This window comes from Pempheris klunzingeri, chromosome 10, assembly GCF_042242105.1.
Source record: "Pempheris klunzingeri isolate RE-2024b chromosome 10, fPemKlu1.hap1, whole genome shotgun sequence".
Taxonomy (NCBI): Eukaryota; Metazoa; Chordata; class Actinopteri; order Acropomatiformes; family Pempheridae; genus Pempheris; species Pempheris klunzingeri.
This window is the reverse complement of record NC_092021.1, coordinates 19,406,547-19,427,669: the sequence shown is the minus strand read 5'-3', so window position 1 is coordinate 19,427,669 and position 21,123 is coordinate 19,406,547. Positions and strand designations below refer to the sequence as shown.

At 40.3% G+C, this 21,123-nt stretch overlaps 2 protein-coding genes across 2 annotated transcripts; both read right to left on the bottom strand.

The window, feature by feature from the left end:
* Positions 1-1,377: 1,377 nt before the first annotated feature.
* On the bottom strand, positions 1,378-9,088 carry chaf1b (chromatin assembly factor 1, subunit B). The gene is made up of 13 exons (XM_070838219.1): positions 8,963-9,088; positions 7,872-8,004; positions 7,613-7,733; positions 7,329-7,432; positions 7,089-7,185; positions 6,851-6,935; positions 6,533-6,626; positions 6,326-6,395; positions 6,129-6,220; positions 5,831-5,990; positions 4,513-5,076; positions 3,242-3,330; positions 1,378-2,196 (listed from the first exon to the last, which is right to left on the bottom strand). The coding sequence occupies exons 1-13, from the start codon at positions 9,086-9,088 to the stop codon at positions 2,096-2,098; spliced, it is 1,836 nt and encodes a 611-aa protein (XP_070694320.1). The 3' UTR covers positions 1,378-2,095.
* Positions 9,089-11,315: 2,227 nt separating this feature from the next.
* morc3a (MORC family CW-type zinc finger 3a) lies at positions 11,316-20,519 on the bottom strand. Its single transcript, XM_070837961.1, has 19 exons — positions 20,481-20,519; positions 19,548-19,620; positions 18,398-18,530; positions 17,847-18,073; positions 17,515-17,671; positions 16,729-16,873; positions 16,251-16,379; positions 15,998-16,117; positions 15,786-15,883; positions 15,516-15,620; positions 15,302-15,430; positions 14,423-14,497; positions 14,205-14,247; positions 13,918-14,025; positions 13,644-13,734; positions 13,496-13,568; positions 12,393-13,416; positions 11,621-11,817; positions 11,316-11,488 (listed from the first exon to the last, which is right to left on the bottom strand). The coding sequence occupies exons 1-19, from the start codon at positions 20,517-20,519 to the stop codon at positions 11,323-11,325; spliced, it is 3,132 nt and encodes a 1,043-aa protein (XP_070694062.1). The 3' UTR covers positions 11,316-11,322.
* Positions 20,520-21,123: the final 604 nt, after the last annotated feature.

Here is a 21,123-nt window from a genome sequence, read left to right as displayed (position 1 = left end):
TAAAGGTGCACTAAGGGAGTGCAGGAACAAAACAAACAAACAAAATGGCAGCCGTAAATGCAGTTATGCAAATCCTGCAACACCATTTTGTCCTGATGTCTGCTGGTTTACATGCTGGCACCCTGTTCTTTGATTGCATGCGCTGCCACTGTGGTATCACCAACCGATTCACGAAATAAAACACAGTAAGATCAAATAAAATATATGTACACAATTAATGTTAGACAAAATGTCTGCATTCAACAATAAAGTCAGGTGTAAAGATTTGGTAAAGATTTGCCAACTCACATCGGAAAGTCATGTAAAAGATGAATGATTTTGTTATTAAAGTTTCTCTTGAACAGTTGATGCCAGAAATGATCCATTTTGAGATCACAGTGAATAAAATTCAAGCTCAGTGACATATTGACTTTTGAATCATGGACTGGTTTATTCTAATGTGTTCTCTGGGAATGTTTTTAGAGCTTGACAAGCTATGAAACGTATAATGTTAAAATACCGAACTTTGATAAACCACATAGAAAAGGTCATAATACAAGGAATTACATACGGATGGAGGTAATCATTTATCTGAAGACAAGAGCAAACAAAAGTGTTGTGACTACAAAAGTCACATTGATTGATACATAACTTCACAACTAATTTGCTTCATTTAAATACTTAATTACTTTTATTGTATTTTCCAATATTAATTCAGTTTATATGAATGTGATCTGTTGCACTATTTAAAGTCCTATTCAACTCCATCCATTTAATCATCTAAACAAACAAAATAAACAAAGATAGTTGTATGTTTCATGACTTCGGGAAGCTTTTGATGAGGCACAAGCATAATTGGTTAATTTTCCACCTGTAAATGTGAGACAGCCCTCCAAGTGTTAATTCAACCATAGTTAGTTAGTCGTGAGGTGTATTCAAACCATCGTTTAACTTCCTGAAACACACAAATGTTAAAAGATAAGGTTTTAAAATATGTTCGAGGACTCATTTTAGTGTGGCTAGTGAATGGTAGCTAACATCTGCATCAAGATTAACAAATCTGTTTGGCTCTTTACATGAAACGTTTGCACAATAAATCTGAGCCAAACCAGCCATACAATACTGTAATACACTCGGTGCTGCCATTGAGGATACAGAGGCTTTATCAACCTCAGCGTAGTTTACCTTCGACAAGAAAAGCCTACGTATGCTGGGTAATTTACTGGTGCATGCGTGTTTTTTTAAGAATCAATGTTTTTAATAGAAAATCTAATGCAAAAGTTACCAAATTATTAAATATGAAAAATCTTTTCAAACCTGAGGATTTTTTAAAATCCTGGCTATAGTCCTGAATACATGGAGACAAACAGCCATACACATCATGGATACACTCAGCAAACTTAAATGTGTTTAATAAAAATTACAGCCCATGAATGATCGTTTTCCTAATGGAGAAAAACATTTTACATAACTGTCAGCTGCCTGTTGTTAAGAAAGCATGAATCACCCCACAGCCATTTACTGCAATCCACTTCCATCATGCACTTCATATGAAACGTCCTTTATTAAACAATGAGAAAATGACTCTTAAATACTCGACTATTTCAAGCTTTTCAATCAAGCTGCTGGTCCTCAGCCTTCAACAAATTAAGACTCGGGTTGTGTAATTAAAGCGTTCACAAGGCACTAAACCTTGAAGTGTTTGTTTTGTTTTCTGTTACTAAGATTTCAAATGCAGTTTCGGTTTCACAATCACGTTTTTGATTAAAAAAAAAAAAAAAGAATTCAGACAGAAATTTCCTTTTTTACAGCATTTAAGCATCAAACTGAGTAAATGCCGCATTACCTTTTAACTGTATTATACAACACACACACATACACACACACACACTACAAGAGGAGAGGACACTTACTGCAATGCAGTTTGTTTGTTTTTTATCACCGGGTACATTATGTGACGTTAAAGCTTCATCTAGTCAGATCAAGTACAGACGATGCTATTGCACTATGGCGTCACATCCATGTGGAGCCCCTGCAGCTTTGTACTGACGCTGCTTTTGCTGTTATTCTCTGCTGCTGCTGTTGTGATGCAGCACCACACGGTTCCCAGTAAACACTAAGCCTGCGTGACACTGGTCTTTGCTGGGGGCTCACTGGTCTTGGGCCGTTTGGACTCTGGAGGTTGGCACACGGGATCAGTGGGAGGAGACGGCCGTTCTGGAGAAGCACAAAGACAGAAGGGTTACACATGATAGCCTGACTCTTTGTAGAGTGTCTGCTGTGATGTGAAGAACTGAGCAACGTGTGATGCAGTTGTTTTGACTGAATTCATTCATGTAGTGCACACACGCAATTTCCCTGTGCAGTGAAGGACTTATACTAACCTCTAAACAAAGTGTTTGTGTGTGGCAATCAGGCTATGCAACTGGCTTATCTACAGCTTGTCTCATCGTCTCACTGCTTGTGTTTCTTGCTCCGCTGGACTTCAGTGTGACAATTTTGCTCTGAGATGTGGTTCAAAATCTCAGCAATTAATTCACATCACAGTTTAGAGAATTCAAGAACTTATAATATTCACCAGAATATGAAAATCTCTGAATGTCAGTTTAAATGCATGAGGTCCTTGATATCCATATATTATTACATAGTCAATAAATCCCATTAAAGACCAAAGCTAAAAATGAATTAATCAGACTATAGTATTTTCTGAATTGCTAAAGCCTGATAAATCTTAAATCTAAATAAATAAATATTATCTTCAATCTCTGCTCTAAAGAGCTCCATTGTTGCTCTGAGTGACATGTTCCTTCACTCTAATGAACCTGGGCACTGTTGTTTATTTTGAGTCGATCCCGTACGCATGCATTTCGTGTTTTTATATCAGTTTCTACAGATTTCCTCTGCTCATTACAGTGCACAAATGTATCAATGTACTTAAGCCTCAAGAGCCCTTCTGACGCTAGAGGAAACACCGTGGGCCTCATTTTTTGTGAAAAAGGAGTTAGGGAAAAATACATTTGGGAAAAACCTGTGTTACTGAGTCACTGCTCTGTGATGAGGTATCAGACTCAGCATGGGGAGGTGAAAAGATGGATTGGTTCATCTCTAACAACAGAAATCAAACTGTGATTGAAAAGCTGCCAATGAGGGCAGAGGAATGCCCCATCAGCATCATACCCGATTTGAATTTGCATTCATAAAACCTCTGTTGTCATGCTTGCAACATGATGGACAACAGCCAAATTAGTTGTCCTACACCAACCGTGTTTGGCCTTTTCAGTGGAGGAGGGAGTCCTGAAGAGCGAGCTGACAGCTGGAGATCGGGCTCCAACGGGAGTCAAGGATACTCTCCTGTAAACAAACAGAAAAAGCACAAATGGTAATGAGGTTTCAAGGATGGCATCAATAGAAAAACACACAAGCACAAAATATATACTGTACTCTTGTGCACTTCAGTTCTCCTCAGCTTTTGTTTTTCTGATTCAATTGTTGCCTACTAGTAAACCTAGCCAAGACTAGTCAAGGCAAATGTTCCAAAATACAAAAACAAAAGCATGTGCAGACCCACCATTGTCTACACGCAGTCTGCCAGAGCGATTATTATTTTATAGTCAGTGGGGGGTCCAACGAATCCCTCATACCAGACAGGGCTTTGTTCTCACGGCCAGTAACGAGCACACGTTAACCAACAAAAACACCACAAGCCCATTACAGCTATTTATATTCCCCTTACATATTTAGAAGAATATTTAAAACTATATTCAAAGAAAGCAATTTACACATTTTAAGGAACACTTCTTACTCTCAGTACCATCTCTATAAACTACATCTCCAGAGAGGATCAGCTTAGTTGCTTTAATCGTTAGAGGGGAGGGAGGAGGAAGCAGAATGCTATGTGTAGTTACTTTCTCAGTCTCACTCCAGTCACAACACATTTGAACGGTCATATTTCCATAAATTATCATATTCACTCTTGTATGAGGCAGAACCTGCATTATCAACACCGCCTACAGTGCATCTACACAGTTACCCTTAGTGAATGAAGGAGTCTAGGAAAATCATACACACATAAAGACCAAGTATTTTTCTGCCCCTGTCCCTAGATTATGAAACAGATTCCCCCTGCAGTTCAGATCAGGAAACTCTGAGTCGCTCTTATTCCTCTGCAAGTTCTGCCCTTTTTATTCAAATATTGAAACACTTATTCATTTCGCAGTATGAATAAAGTTTTATTACTTATTAATTATGAAAATATGACATTCCAAACAGAGGAAACATGTCACATGACATCACACATATAACACCTACATCTACATAAACATCTACATCACTTGGATGAATACTGATAGAATCTGACTGACTAATTAAATTAATTACACCTTGCATGATATTCTTTTCTCAATTTCACATCGGTGTAAATAAAGACTTAACAACTCGAGCAGTTTGAAGGAGCTATCAGTGTGCAAATTGTGACCTGCTTTGCCTCTTTCTCACTCGGACAGAATCAAACATGGTAACTCCTTTTGCATTTACCTTGGCGTGGGCCCCTTTGGAGTCGTGGGCCCAGCAGTGTTGGCACTGTTGGGAACTTTAGGGGTGGAGGGAGTAAGGGGGTTGATGCGTAGCTGGGTTGTGGAGGAGTTAGTGGGGGTGAGAGGGGTGACGCGGGGTTGGGGAGTAGAGGGTGCGCTTGTGCTTCCAGATGTTGGTGTCTGAGGTGCTGATGGAGTTGTGGCTTTAGGGGTGGAGGGCTTCCCCCAGCCCTCCAGGGTGTTGAGGGTGATCCTACGTGGCTGAGGTTTAGACTTGGCACTGGGGGTGCTCTTCTTCTCCTCTGGGGGGGTGACAGAGGGGGCATCTTTGCCAAGGCTGGTTTGGGACGTGGGGGTCGGGGCTGAGCTTGGTGCCTGGGTCACAGGTGATGATGTCTTGGCCGTTGACGACTTCTTGCCCTTTTTCTCAACACCACTGTTTGGGGTAAAGACCTCCAGGGTGGGGGGCTCCTTCAGCGGCGTGCCCAGCTCACCAGGAGAGAAGGACAGGAAGGAGCAGTAGCCGTCGGTGGAGGACACAGCCAGGAAGGAACCATCACGAGACCTAAAGAGGATATAAAAGAGATTAATTTATCCTTGTAGTATCTGAAAGAACGTTGAGGTAAAGGATACGTTTGCATGCCCATATGCACACTGAAGCAGTTATGGGTATGTCTTTACCATTACCATATGGTTAATAATTCCCTTCCTAAGGTGATTCAAATGTAAGATATGTGGGACAAAAAAAACCCAATTCCACAGTAAAAACACTGTTCAATGTCAAACCAAAGTTAATGAGGCCTCAGCGGTCTGAATTGCTCAAAGAAAGTGGGTATCTTCCAAAGAAATTCCCTCTGCTGAGGCCTCATTATTGCTTTATTTTTGCACAGCAGATGAATTGTGGATTTTGTCCCCCCTTCACTTACGCTGGAAATGCATTAGGAAGAAATTTCTTCATGGTTGGTAAGCAGAGTAGGAACAATAACAGAGACCAGAAACTTTCCATGTACCTGTGGGGCCGCGTGAGCATTGCTATGAGATATATTTGAGAAAATGTGAAAAATGTTTGTGTCAATTAAAAATAACACCCCTTTGTCTGTAAATGACTGCATTTCATTTATCTAAGAACAACATCATTGTCTTTTTGCAAGGACATATTCTTGTCCGACTGTAATTTTTGCTCTGTGAAGCACTTTATAACTCCTCTTCTTTTTGAAAAGTCACTGAGATCCAGGACACATGCCACAATTCATTCTTGCACATGAAGACTATTCAGACAGGCATTTAGCCACGCAAGAAAGCAGAGAGTCCTAGTTTACCAAGTTAGATCGCTGAGTGTGTGGTAGTGGACGTTGGACACCAGGCCGAAGGGGACGGTCTGCTGTGTGTCGTACAAGAAGATGGAGTCCTCAGATGCCACTGCAAACACCATACGGTACGGTAACTGGAATACGTTGGGAAGATCCTGAATTGAGCCGTCTGTAGAGGAGAAATGGAGGGAAAAACTGAAAATACACACAAGTAAAGCAAAAAAAGTGGCCTAAAGGGTGTGTACATTAAGAAAGGGAGGGCTTCATCACCACTCTAGTCTGTAAACTAATGTTCGTATGTTCTTGCCTTCTCCCTTCCTGGTCCTCAGTTCAAAGTAGATGGGACAGCAGCGCACAGCCAGTGTGGCTTTACTTGGACACGGCAAGTGAGCGATGGGCCTAAAACACACAGACAAAGATATTATATATTAATTACCAGCATTAAATATAACCAACTCAGACTGTGCATAGCTATAAATTTCACAGTATTTTACAAAAAGTTACCTCTTAAGGCTCTTCCTGGAAAAGATGTAAGTGGTATTTATGATGTTTTCTCCAATCTCCACACATCCAGCTGGGGTCAAACAAGGGGACAACAGAAGATGGAACTTGATTCATCATTCAAATTATTTTAACTGGAATATTAGAACATTAAATCTGTCCAGATAAGTGTCAGGTAAAAGCCACATTTTGAGCATGCTGTGTAGGTACCAGGGGCGAGCAGGAAAGACCCATCTGGTGTGAATGAAAGACGCCGAAAAAACGACCTCATACTGTCATCATGGAACATTCTGTACTGCTTCACCTGCAAAGATGAGGAGAAATACAGCACTGAGAGCATGTACGCGACATGTCTTACCCAACTGGCAAATTTTAGGACCAAAAACAGGGACTTGTATGATGAATATTAAGTGTCATAAACAGGTGGTTAAAACAACAGCATCAGTGGAAAAGGACAGCTGTTTTCATGGGTTGAAGAAGGTGGAGAGACTCAATTTATGTGTCTGCAAAACCTAAATTTCTACTGACCTCTCCATCTGCTTGTGGCCCAGAGCTCATTTTACTGATACAGAAGGCCTTCTTCTTGGTGTGAGTGCTGTACACACGCATCACTCTGACGGGGAGGAAAAACAAAAACCTCTCAAGCATCAAGCTGCTGAAACCCCACAAGCTAAGCAACGGCAACTGCATTCATTAAATGAAGATTAGAGCCGTAGACTGGCCATGAGTGGGCTGATGCAGGACGTCTGAACCTCTGTTCTCCTACCTGTCACAGCTGAGAGTGGCCACATATTGCCCCAGAGGATCCCAGGTCACCCCCTGCACGTAGCTCTTATGATCATTCAAGATACACAGCTTCTGTCCTGTACACAAAAACAGTTGCAAGCCAACGTTAAGTTAAGCCAAAATAAGACGCGCTCATCTCTTTTACAGTTTTCTGTGGATTTGTCTTGATAAAATACAGAACCTTTATGGAATAACCATAGACATCGGAGTCCAAACAAACCTTTGTTGATGTCCCACATAACAGCAGTGTTGTCCACAGACCCAGACACCATGAAGTTTCCGTCCCGTGTCCAGCAGATGTCATACACATCCTCTATGTGTCCCCTAAAGACAAACCAAAAGGTAGACGGCCTGTTTGTATAACCATGCTATCGTTACACATTTAGATCACACAGCAAACTGTAAAATGGACAAAGGTAGTAGGTGGTCGCCATTTTCATATTAACTCTCAAATGAACACAGTTTGAGTCTTTAGAACCAAAGGAACTCTTTTTAATCGTGTACCTTAGCGTCTTGACCACAGTCCAGCTCTCCTTGTTGAGCTGGTCATCTTCATCCTCCTGAAACGCGGGTGCCTGCTCAGGCTCCTTAGAGTCATTGAGCTTCCACAGCAGAATCGCTGCATCTGTACCGAACAAAAACCACGACGTTATGAAAGGACACTGGATTTTAAAATACTCCTTCTAAGAATAACATCACCAGTGCCTGTTAAATTGCGACCTGTAAAATCTGACCTTGCATCTGTGTATTATGTGTGACATACCGTCGCCTCCTGAGGCAAGCAGCTCTCCATTAGGGCTGAAGCGAACTACATTGACAGCCTTGGTATGTCGAGCCAGATTAGACAGAAACTCCACCGCTGCCTTCCCATCTGGGCCCGTGTCCACCCGCCACAGCTGCATCAAGACAAAAAGTCATTAAATACGCTCTGTAAACCTTATATACCACAGACACAAATAAACATTGACTGTTCAGAAAGTTAATAGTTAATTTTTTACTTATTCAATATATTTTGCAAACATCTCTAAGGTGTGATTTGCAAGTTATTGCTCTTTAATTGTTAAACTTTTCTTAATTATGGCAGATGACCTGACTTAAAATCTACCATTTATTCAGATTGTGCTGCAATGTTCAACTGATTAGTTCTCAGCTATCAAATTCATACTATTTTGATAATCAATAAATCGGTTTATGCATTTCTTTCAAGGAAAAAAAAAACCTTGAATGTGAATATTTTTCTGGTCTCTTTACTGCACTATGACGGTAAACTGAATATCTTTGGGTTTGGGGCAAAACAAAACATTTCTGACATTTTATAGACTATAAACTCATCGATTAATCACGGAAATAATCAATAAATTACTCAGGCACTAAAATAAGCGGTAGTTGCAGCCCTAAGTTACAAAAAGTTTGTAATTTATAAAAAAAAAAAATGGAACAAAGTGTGTAGAGCAAACAGGTTAAGTTCAAAAAATCTGATCACTGAAAAAAATGCTGTTTGGTGGATCCTGTATGTGACACATTCATCTATTTAAAGGGCCTGGGAAAGGCCCTAGCAGTGTCCTGATGAGTATGGCACCATGAAAATGCAGGATTATTTATATGCTTATCTATACGTGTTACATGACGTAATTTTTCCAACAAAACGGATGAACCCCGCGTCTTTGGACCTGCACAGTTACCTGCAAGCTGCAACCACCAAGTCTGCTCTTACAGTCAAATTCATACACATAGATTAGGCACCATTTGCTTTACTTCGTGTGTTTATTCTCCAGACATCACAGGCTCATCAAAATGGCTCTTGGTCAGACAAGTTTTCACTGCATTAACCAGATGTTTTCATTGCCCACTCACTCTGACTGTGGTGTCCACTCCAGCTGTGGCCAGCCGATGAAGGCGCCCATCCGAGCTGTGCTGGAAGTCCAGACTGTAGACTGGCTCCTTGTTGTGCCAAGCAATCTCACACGTTACCACCTTCATTTTTTAAAAATATATATCCAACACCGATCTAAGAAGAGAAAACGTGACTTTGATACTTCAGACGGTTTTAAATGGGCTAATATCAGCTCAGCAGTTCACACAGATTCTTTTCCAACACAAGCAGGACAATATGAACCCCGTATTACAGATTTCAGAGGAAAATCAATTAAAAACACAAAGCCACTGGAACCGGCGGCTAAGTAACAGCTAGCTAACACCGTTAGCAGTAAACTTACGGACGTTCTGGACAAACAAGAAAACCAGACACGCAAATTAGCACGGACGTTAATGTTATTGTTGGCAAAGGCTCATTTTCACAACATATACAACAGAATTGTATGTTTCCAGTCTTTGAAATGAAGTTATCTTGAAGTTAGTTAGTTTTACCTCCTCTGCTGTCCAGCTGGGGCGGGCAGTAATTTCCCGCGTACGATTCGTTCAAAACTTCCGGTGGAGCGGGCTGCAGTGATTGGACGAAAAGGCGGAAGAGGAGATGACGTGACGTCACAGTGGTGACAAACAATATGGAAAATAAAAAAAGGACTTAGTCTGAGTTTTTGAAACCCATGTTTATCACACTTTTTGTTTTCTCTGATATAAATGCGTTTCTGTTCATAATAATAGTTAACTACGTTACACTACCATCTGGTTATCTCTTGTAAAACAGATAAATGTCTCTTTTAGTTAATTTATTGCTACATAGTAGAAAACTACCTAAATTAAACTTGATCTCTCCTGAGAAACAATCTTTTGAGAGAGAGAGAGAGAGAGAACACAAACAGCAACCAACGTACTAGCAGTGACTACAGCACTAACAATAGGAATGTGACTAACAGATTAGCAGTGTGATATTATTGAAAAACATGACGAGTGGCCGACGATCCGCAGCAGTGACTTATGAACCAGAGAACCACATCAGCAGGACCAGGACCAGGATCCACAGGAACCTGAGAGAACTATATACAAGTATTATAAAGAAACATACAACCATCTCATTTAATTCAGTAGGAAACTGAGATATCCTGTATTCTCATTCTGCTGCCACCACTATCAGACACTTAAACACAGTCAGCCATTTGATTCGGTTCTCAGGACAATTTTGACTCTCACCATCAAGTTACATGAAAACAAAGAACAGTCATCAATGACATTTTAAGTTACCATGCATGTTTCCATTTACAGTATAAAGCATTGCAACCAAAGTTGCCAAGATATTCAACATCCTTGGGGGAGACAGGTTTCTGGTACTCTACACCAAGTTACTAGACTGGGATGACTCATTCATCTACTTGCTGTTTTCAAGATTTGCAGTTGTATTAGTGCATCTGTGTGCAGTGATTTTTTTGTGTGTGTGTGCTCTTTTGTGATTTTCATCAAACTCAATTTGTTCGCAGGTCTCACTTGCAAAACAGATCTTGAACTTAATGGGGCCACCTGAATAAATAAAGCTTAAAGTAATGCACATCTCAAAGGTCCCATCATTATCACAAGCCAAACTGTGTGATTTACAAGCCTGTCAAAATCTGATACTGACAGTTTGCCTGGAGGTAGAAACACGAAGATGCAGTCTGCCTATTAAATATCACTCAAGCAAGCCCAACATGTTTAAAGACTTGATACTTTCAGTTCAGTTTTCAGTTTGATTCGGTCTTAGAAAAATAATGTAATGCTCACTGTCAGACCCATCTTCTATAACGTTTGTCCAATCAGACAAGGTTCTCAAGGATACCAATGATAATGTTTAATAAATCTTTTATTCCATTCCCTAAGCATTTTATCACAGAGCAAAGACAGGAAGTGTAAAAATATATTTGACTGCAAAATGTTCTTCACTAAAAGACAGAGGAAACGGTCAGCTGTGGCCATGAAACAGAAACAGAATCAGATGCAGAGTCAGAGCCTTTTCAAAATGGCCAATGTACCATTATCCTTAGGCAACATACATAAAAAGCAAAAACGAGGGTAGAATGAACTGATCAACAAAATATCCAACAGTCGTCTGATTAATGTGTTACTTCTATGAGAAATATTAGAGCAAAGTGAAATGCCTGTCAGTGTGGTGTTTGTATTGCCTTTTCTCCATGTTTAGGGTCACTGCGGATTTAGCCTTATTGTTATATTTACAATATATCAATATAAAATACTTATAACACTTCACATATATACAACTTCCTTTCCCGCGCTCAAAGATCTGTATTCATTATTTACAGGCGAAATACTGCAAGACCAGGCTTTCATGAGTTGTTTATTCCCAATGATGGTGTGATGGACTCCTCATTGGAGAGAACCTGCTCCAGAATCTCATCAATAACACTACAATCATAATTCACTTGGTCCAGGTCCAGAGCGGGCACGAAGGAGATGAGGAGTCGTCCGACGTTGTGCCGTAGCTCAATCAAACTGAGGGGAGGACAGACATACAGAGCGAGAATCAGATCATTGTTCTGCTGGGTTGCTGAGTTCATAAATGCCTTTGTCAGATAGTGATAACTTATACAGCATGAGAGGAAAGTGATTTTCCAACAATCCAACCTTCTGTGTTTATCCGAACGTGTGCCAGAGTCGGCCGTCCCTCCTGCCTCCTCTATATCTGTTTGTACAGAGGAAACAGTGACACTGTGTGGAGTTGTGCTTCCCTCTTGTGCATTTTCTCTCTGCTGCTGCAGGCTCAGCCTGAGCTCTTCACACTGGGATGCCAGGTTTGCCCTTTCCTCCTCCAGACTGTCCAACTGGTGGTGTAGCACACAATGAATCCAGAAGGAGAGAAAATGAATAAAGGAAGGAGAGTATGCAGGTCGACATCAATAAAAGACAAGACAACAAAAATCCACACGAGCTAACAATTAAAGTAGTTGTTTGAGAATATTCATAGAGTTTAAATATCTTGCCCACAAAGTGTGTAACAAAATAATCAGAGCTTGTAAAATCCACTGTGCAGCTTTTCAGTGTTGTTATCTGAGCTGGCTCCATTCATTGAAGACGACCAAGTGATGCCTTTAAAATCTTCAAAATGAAGCAGTGTGGTAAAATTTCTTAATGTCTACAAATCCTATTAAAAATCCAAAACAAAAAAAACCCTCAATAAAAGATTGACGACAGTGCTCAGCTGTTTTAGGAAATAATGTGAACAATGAAAGTATATATTTTAAGAATTGTTCGGGGTTGAGAGCGAACGACAGCCTCGGGATGTCAAACTGTTAGCGTTGGAATTTTATTTATTCAAAATTTTGATTTATTGACAATAAGAAATTCAGAGCATCGCCAGTCTTGTGCTTGGAGCTTAAAATACAGCAGCAATACTGACCTGTGTCCGTAGTTCATCCCTCTCCTTGTTCCTCTGATCCAGTTCCCGGACCAGACGGTCTACCTGCAGTGCAATTTTATCAACGTCGCTTTCTTCACCTTGGGCAGTGCTGGGCTTGGTCTCAGTAGCTGCCGGTAAGCCTGCTTTGTCCATAACCAATTCATTGATTTTCTGTTTGGTCTTTTCAAACAGACTTTTGTAGTCCTTCGCCCCCCCCATTTGCTCCGACTGGCTGTAAGAACACTCCTTCTTTACACTGTCCTGAGACAGCTCCTGCAGCCTGCTCTGCATGTCTTGCAGTTGGCCGGTAAGTTTGTGGACCTGCTCTTTAAAGGAGTCTCTCTCCTGAGCTGTAGCCTGCATGAGCTCTAGGAGCTGGTCCTGCTGTTCCTGTACCTCAATCATGATGGGGTGGTGAAGTGGAGAGTATTTGTTAGCACGGACATCTGCACAGGAAGGTCCGGCATCTTCACTGTCAGGTTGATGTATCACTCTGCTGCAGACATCAGTGTCCACGTTTGAACTCTGCTCTTTGCCGCTCTTTGTAGACGTGCTTTGCTTTGCCCTCTCCTCCTCTTCAGGTATCCTTTGGTCCTCTTTTTCCACCTTCACGGTGTGTACTTCTGTCTGTGTGGTGGTGCTGACCACCTCTGCAGGGGATGCTGGGGATGCAGCGGTACAAACCGCTGCCATCGTTGCCACATTTGCCGCCGAGGCCACAGCTGCGCCATCGCTGCACTCCACCGGCACGCCCACATTAGCGTCACTTTTCTCGTTTTCTGTCTTCACTTTACTCAAATTAAAGCTTGGCTTTGCTGGCTTGGGGGTACTGGCAGTCTCCAAGATGAAAATATCATCATCTGTATCATCGGTATCATCTGTATCAACATCATAATCCATGGACACTGATTTGCAACTCAGTTGGATCACATCCACTGATGTATTTGAGGTGCCCTGATCGAGGCCATTAACTCTCTGTCTTTTGGGAGTTGTTTCTGGGGTAAGGAGCTGTACTCTTTTGCCCCTGCAGTACATACAAAGCGCAGTACATAAATATATCGTAAATAGATGTATTCAAGATTAAAAACAGCACAAAACATTACCTTGGGGTGCCTGCTGACAGCGAGCGTACACTAGAGATAACTGGAAGGCCGTTGTTACTGGGTGTGCTGCAAACTACAGAGAAAGAAAAGTTGTGCTTTAATGTCTCAAGCGTTGTCACTTTTACACACAAAGAGTAGGTTTTCTTACCAGCTTGTGAGATGGTGGAGGATATAGCCCTTTTAGCGCCCCGCTGTGGTGACTGAGCAAATCTACTGTTTGGGGTACTAGAGCGGACAGGCTGTCACCAAGAACAACAAAAAGAAAACATAGAGATATATTTTTAAAATTTGTAATGGTTAATAATCTAAACCATATCAATCTTCTGAAGTGTATTTATTCAAACCCCCGTTAACATTTATCATCTTTGGTAAAATGGAATCAACGCTTCCAACCTGCCCTTAGCGTCAAATGAAAAACATACTGTTTGAATCGGCTTTTGTTGCAAGTTTTCATGCTTCACTTTAAGGGCCTGGTTTTCCCTGTTCAGATTGGCCAAGCAGGCTTTCTGACGCCTTTGTTCCTCCTCTTCCTAGAAAAAGAAATCCCAAAAGTGCTATTAATTGTAAGTTAACCTTTAGAGAATCACAAAACAGATATGCCTCACAGATACTAACAATTTATTCCATATTGTGCAGTGGTAAGTAGAGGAAACAGCAATAGAAGCAGCAGCAAATTGCAGGTGAATTACAGCAGACCATGTATCCTTACCTTTTTTCTTTGCCTCTCTTGTTTCCTTTTTTCCTCCCTTTCTCTGTGAAAAAAAAAAGGAAGTTAAGGGAAGTCACTTCATTTAATAGGCTCAGTTACACGTTAGGTCTGATTTTGGCAGCTTGATACAACAATGTGCCATTCTTACTGAGCCTCAATATTCAATTAAGTTTTTGGCCAAAAGCTGTGGAAGCGTTTTTAATTGAGATGGGACTCACTGTTCTTTATAGGTCTTGCGGTATGAAGGTTGATCTTCATCTGAGTCCTCGGGCTCCTCCTCCACCTGGCAGCTCCTAGGAGAGCAAAGCAAATAGAGAATGAAAACATTAGCAAAACAACAGGAGTTCATTTTCTTAACTAAATACCATGGTGTCATTGTGTTTTGAGGATGACTATGTGTGCTTCCATTTACAAATACACGGCACACTGGCAGTAAACCCAACTGGCTTGAAAAGCAGCTTCATGTGAATGCCATGGCCTGCTCAGTAGTCCAACCATCACTGTATAAATTGATCCATTTGTCCTACAATAGCTACGAGTTTGGAATCTTTTCAGAATCACGAAAATGTCAAGCTTACAAAAAATGTAAACCGTACTTTGGTGTTTAATTTCTGCTAAGAGCACTTTGAGCAATAAAACTGTGATGGCCAAGCTCATTTTCTCAGACAGAACAATAATAGTTGTTGCAATGGCAACATAGATCTTTACAGTGGTATAGGCAAACGGACGATGTTTCTCTTTTCCTCCAGGAAATGCAAGCGAGTCATGACCTTTTTCTGCTCTATGGCTATTGTCTGATTGTGTGACTGACTTAGAGATAAATTATCACCGTCATTTCGCTAAAATACATAGCTGTGAATTGAAGTTACATAATTTTGATATTTTTTAGCACACGCTCTTTCAGAGCCTAAACAGATACTCTTGTATCTGAGTCTGTATTTGTGAGTCAGTCTACAGCTGCAGATCAAGTTCACAACATGTATGTGAAAGAATTAAAACATTTTCACTGGTATATTCACTGGTGTGTTAGCGATTATGAGTATATCTTTTCCCCATTTATATTAGTTTATTACTTCTGCAATTGTTTCTCTGCTTACCTGAACTGAGGATCGGGGTTCATACGGCAGTACCATTTATCTGGCAGCTTGCTGCAGTCGATCCCATCGGGGAGTTTGCGCCACTTTAGACAGTCATCGCACTGCGCCCAGTTCTGATCTGGTTGCTTCCTGAGGTCACAGATAGAGACCTAAGTGTCAGCGTATGTAGGAAGTCAACGTTTTGAGACGAATACATGAGTAGAAAACTACTAACACAGTATCTTCCACTGGTATGCTGTTTGGATTCTCGTTATTTCTCCTGTGACGGATTTCATGCCAGTACTCCTCCAGTTTGATCCCCAAATTGGTCATTGTTTTCCTGTACAGTACCAAGAAATTAAGAACTTCAGACCTCAGCATTTCTGGCCCCATGCTGACAAATAATTCAGAAGGATGATAAAGATTATACAGATAATTTTTTTTATCTTTTGGACCTCAATCAGAATAATGCGATCAAAACTGCATGCAGCATCGGTGTTAATACCTGTACTTATCTGTCTCATTAAAGCTCTGCTTGTTGTGAGTAGGTTCCAGAAAGAAGCACTCTACAACCCCAATGACCCCAACACCTCTTCTGTCGGCCTGTAGACGCCAAAGACCCATAAGAGATGAGCATTGGAAAATATGTTAAAAAAAAAAAAAAAAAAAAAAAAACCAAAAAAACCAAACTCGCTCACCAGAACATCAGAAACTCACCTTAAGCTGGCAGCCCACGCGCTCGTATGCTTTGATGAGACGATTTTTGTGGTACATCATGATGCCATACTGGTCTTTACTTTTGGTGTTATAGCCAAAAGTGATGGGAATACGTTTGAGCTAAAATGACATTTAAGGAAAACTCAAAAGCAGAGATTTTAAACACTTTCTGCTCACATACAAAATGTCCCAAATTAAACCCAAGAAGTCAACAAAAAGGCACAATTCAAGAGAACCCACGATGAAAGGATACCAGGAACGTGGGCTTGTAGTAGTCCCTTCTGATGTAGGCCAGACTCTTAGCAATGAGCTGCGTTTTCACTTTGTGGCCACGTATGATGACCTGCATCCGAGGCTTCAGGTAGAGGATACTGCAATATGCCTACACCCATTAAAAATACAAATATGAGTTTACTTACTCATGCAAATGGAGAGCAATATCGAGAGTTAGAGTCAGAGGTTAAAAAATGATATGGTGTTTTTCTCTTGGACATGCGCAAACACAGGCTACATACAAGTTAACGCATTTTACTAAAAACAAGTGGTTTAGCTTTACTGATGATGCAAAAGTTTATTTTGAGGTCACTTTTATAACAGACACTGTCTAGACTTGGAGTAACAACGTGTGCATTTAAGGTGTGGTCAGATTCAGCAGATAATGTGAAATGAAAAATGATGCCACGGGCTTAATAAAGTAATTTACAATTCTTTGAAGTCATTACTGCTCTTACCCGCAGTGAGTACACACACTCAGGGGTGCATGATGTGACCCCTGAATATTGAGAGGAGTCATTCATTGCCTCGTAGACAGCCGAAGGAATTTGGATATCGTAACGGTTCTTCTCAAAATCAAACTCTGTTTCTCCATCAGATCTCCTGTTGAAAACAAAACAAAGAGTGAAGGTGAATGGGCCTCCATCTCAATCACTGCTGTTACGTGGATTCTTTACCTGTGATTAAAGAATCACAGATGAGACCATAAAAGACGACACTCCCACACAACATTATATTGTTATTCATTATTGATAACTAGGTTTAACAACCTTCCTACTGTTTGTTGGAAACAGACGTTACATTTCTGATATAAACGTGTCGCTGTGTGCTCTTTATTATCTTGACAGTAGCTGTGTTCATGTCAGATTAATAGACACAGATTGATGGATTTGATTCTGTCCAATAGGATAGGTCAATATCTATCACTTCCTTATCAAATTGGTCCGATAGTCACCGCATGACTCGGTCAAGTCACTGGCGAGGTGACACATACAATCACTGAATTTTAGAAAACTGTTGTTTTTTACAACACCCATTAAAACTTAACACAAGTGTACCGATAGGTTAGTTTAACACCATGACTACAATCTACTTTGCTGTTGAACGCAACTGTTTTTAAGTGTTTGTTTGTTTTCTGGTTAATTATCTTTTTGTGTGTATTTATCCTGTCTTAATTGTACTCTCCACATCATTGCAAATGATGTCCAAAGAGACACAAAATGAGACACAAAATGAGTCCAGACCTGCGGAGATTCCAGATGATGATCCGTGTGCCAGTTTTCCCTGTGGACAAGAGGGAACTGATGGCATTGATTTCATCGACCAGTTCTTTCTGTGTTGTGAATGGGGAATAGTGCAGGATGTCCTGCAGACTGGCTTTGTCCTCCTCTCTCACAATGAGTGAAGTCAAAGTTAAGGACAAATGGAAATACAACTGGAAATAAAATTGAATTTCTCTCCAGCCTCACTGGAGCGCTCCTGTATCCAGTTCAGCTGACAACACGTGATACTGAAATGATGCCAATAAATTAAGAACATATTTTCAATGTGCCCTGACACAGTAGATAAAGGATATAGTTGTTTGTTTCTTCCTGTTCAAAGCAGACAATTGGTACAATTATTTGCTTAGCCTCTATCTTTTCCAGGTACGTCTGAGAGAGCATCCCAATGCACGAAACAGTCTTTGACTTGGAAAAGACGATGGCGTCTCGGCCAAGACGCATAGATCCAGACTTGAAACCGTTGCCATACATACCTATTGGGTGTTGACCATTTACAGCAGTCTTATCACTGTACCCAAAGCTTGAGGGGGGATACACATACATATTCATTAGTGAATACATGAATCACATCACGGTTCATTCATATTCATCAATGAAAATCAGACTTTTTTAGATGCAGCATCGTGCATAACATTTGTTTTTAAAGGTTTCAGGCAGTGATCATTATGATGGATTTGGGCCATTGCACTCAACAACAGGTTTTGAACAACAAATATCAAAAAGATGGTGGTTTTCCAAAAATACAAACTGATATTTCTCCCATTCCAAACATGTTGATGGTGCAGAAACTATCAAACAGATTTCTTAATTTACAAAAAAAAAAGAAAATACCAAGAGGCAGTACCTGAGCATCTTATGCATTTTTTCATGGTCCAGCCCCTCTCCGTTATCCATAAAGGTGAGGCATTCTTGTGTTTGGATGATCGTCTTATCAATCCAGAACTGTTTGGCACTGACATCTGGATCGTAGGCATTGTCTGTCAAAAGAAGAAATTTCTATGGGCATCTTAAATTCTCAGCTTCCAGCGTTTAAAGTTCCTTTCAGAGAATTGCACCAGATTTTTCTGAGGTTGGTTACTTGTTTATTGCTACAACACCATATCTTCTAAATCCATATATACTATTTATTGGTATTTGAATCAGACTGTTCTGATGCTCTCAGTCTGAGTCTGTAATTAAATTGTAAAACTGAGGTTTAGTTAAATACATTGGAGGCACAGGCATAACAAAGTGCACTGTCACTCTTGCTCACACCTCAAACTCAAAGGAATCAAATCTGCAAAAGAGTATTGTTACATTCAAATGTTGTTTGCTGAGAGGAATATTGGCGTAGATTTCTTAGAAGCTCATATCTCAGGCTATGTTTTAACTATTTATTTCAATCTGATGGAAATCTGTTCTGGGAAAAGTGAAAAAAAAAAATAATTTGAATTTTTATGCATCTAAACATATTTAGATTAATTCACATAAAATAATGGTACATACAGTAAGCATATGATCATCATCATGCCATGCAGATCAAGTGGGGACATCACTAGTGGTATGTGGTAAAATAGAAAGTTAAGGAAAACTTGGAGCTTGGATGGAAAACTCTAACATGCCACTTTCTCAATTTCTCAAAATTGGCGGACATGAGGGAAGAGAGAGGCACATCATGCACACATTTTTCACAAATGTCATAAATAATACTCCTTTTTGAAAAATGTGCATGTTTTAATTAAAGAGATTCTGGGATATGCGATACCTAAGGAAAGCAAAGGTGTGTCCCTTGGAAGTTTAACTGAATATGTTGTTTATAATAACAAACATTCAACCTTGACATTATTGAAAGGGCATTTATTATAAGGGAAACTTGTTTATTTTGTTTTGTTTTTTTTCCATTTACTTTTCCTATCTTTTTGGCTGTGAAAAGACACAACATAAACTTCTGGTTCTATGCAGAACACAAAAAAGCCACACTTTCACTTTCATTTCACTTTAGGACAATGACTCACCTATGAGCTCTGCTATAGCGCTGAAGGGCGAGGTGTGGCTGGTTGAATTTGTATGAAGATACTTGGGACAAAGCTGGAGTGGAACAAATTACATTATAGTTACATTTCTTTTCCAAAGTGCCCTTATTTCCATACATCAATCAATGTGTGTGACTGTGACCCCAATCACATGGCTTTACTATGCCGTATTATACTGTATGTGAAGTATTACCATACCTGCATGTTGTATGTGCATATTCATGTTTTGTGTGATATGTAGACACAAATTAAAAACATTACACTGGATGATGGCTAATCTAAAAATATCCCAGTTTTGTGCCGGATAGCGGCTTTTTTTTCCAGCTATTTATCTCAGGCTCACCGACTGCGACAAAGTCCGTAAAGGGAGGAGGATTTATTGAAGAGTCACTGGAATAAATCCTACCCTCGTGAGACATAATGTTTCATAATTCATAATGTTCAACCAAATAATCCGCCAAACTTCATTGACAAAACCAGTAATTTTACCTCGCTGAACACGGGGGGATGCTAGTCTACTGCTGACTTGATCGGCTAGTTTGTTTGTGCTACTGTGTGGTTTGGGTGTTTTAAATTATTATGTCGGTTTCTAACTAACGTGTTATTTCGCTGACCGTGGCAGAGGTAATCTGGCAACTCCCATTCTATGCGAGGTAAAATCACTGTGTTTGTCTATGGAGTCTGGAGTCTGCTGTGAGGACAGCATAGGACGCTCCCACTGCTACAGCTTCCCGACGGAACGGGCTGTTTGACCAAATTTTAATAAACACGAACCAACAGCTGAAGGTAACGTTACGCGCACAACACATTGATCCCGACCGTTCACACTAATCGGATTTATTTAACTGTTGACAACAGATGACGTCAGAGCAGAACTGTCAGAATTCTGAACATAAATGGGTAAAATCTACTCACCGTACTGAACGGGACGCCGCGCTGTGTTTGCGCCGCCATCTTTACGTAAACACGGAAGAAGGAAGTGACGCAGTACGGGAAGAGAAGACGAGATATAGATGCAGGGGAAGGGTGTCAAACATCCTCCCAAACAGAGAGCACAGACTAGATCGTTGAGGACGTTCTACTGATTGCAAACAAACAGATTCTAAGAAAGATAAACAACAAAATATCTGTCACAAATGAATTTGCATTAAGAATAGAAAGGGCAGCAGTTAAAACACAACGAACGACACATCATCACAAAACCATCCTGTAAATTTAAAATCATTGATGAGCCGAGCAAAGGAGGGCTTACCTTTTCTCCATTTGCTGTAGTCAATATGATGTATACTCACAGTAATGATGATATTAATCTTGTCTGACATAGATGACTTTAAATCATCCATATACAGTAGAATATGAGAAATGTTAAAATTTAGAATGTCTTTAACTATAGTGATAGCCAGTTGGACAGTTGGGCATGAGACAGACTACTTACTTTCTTTCATTTCAGTCCTTTTTTCTCTCTAGAGTGGTCCATCTGACATCAAGCATAAGAAACGTTAACAAAATAATGATGGGAATTGCGGCTCTTTTTAGAGAGCCGGCTCTTTTGTCTCAG

Bases quoted from the DNA above. Each gene is read 5' to 3' on its own strand.
- morc3a (XM_070837961.1), bottom strand. From the start codon at position 20,519: ATGGCGGCGCAAACACAGCGCGGCGTCCCGTTCAGTACG. The intron at 15,884-15,997 runs GTGAGTTTCTGA...TGGCGTCTACAG, and splicing joins GCGTGGGCTGCCAGCTTAAG to GCCGACAGAAGAGGTGTTGG. The intron at 11,818-12,392 runs GTCAGTATTGCT...CTACACCACCAG, and splicing joins GGGATGAACTACGGACACAG to TTGGACAGTCTGGAGGAGGA.
- chaf1b (XM_070838219.1), bottom strand. From the start codon at position 9,088: ATGAAGGTGGTAACGTGTGAGATTGCTTGGCACAACAAGGAGCCAGTC. The intron at 6,936-7,088 runs GTAGGAGAACAG...CCTCCCCGTCAG, and splicing joins GCCACTCTCAGCTGTGACAG to AGTGATGCGTGTGTACAGCA. The intron at 5,991-6,128 runs GCAAGAACATAC...TCTCCTCTACAG, and splicing joins GAGGACCAGGAAGGGAGAAG to ACGGCTCAATTCAGGATCTT.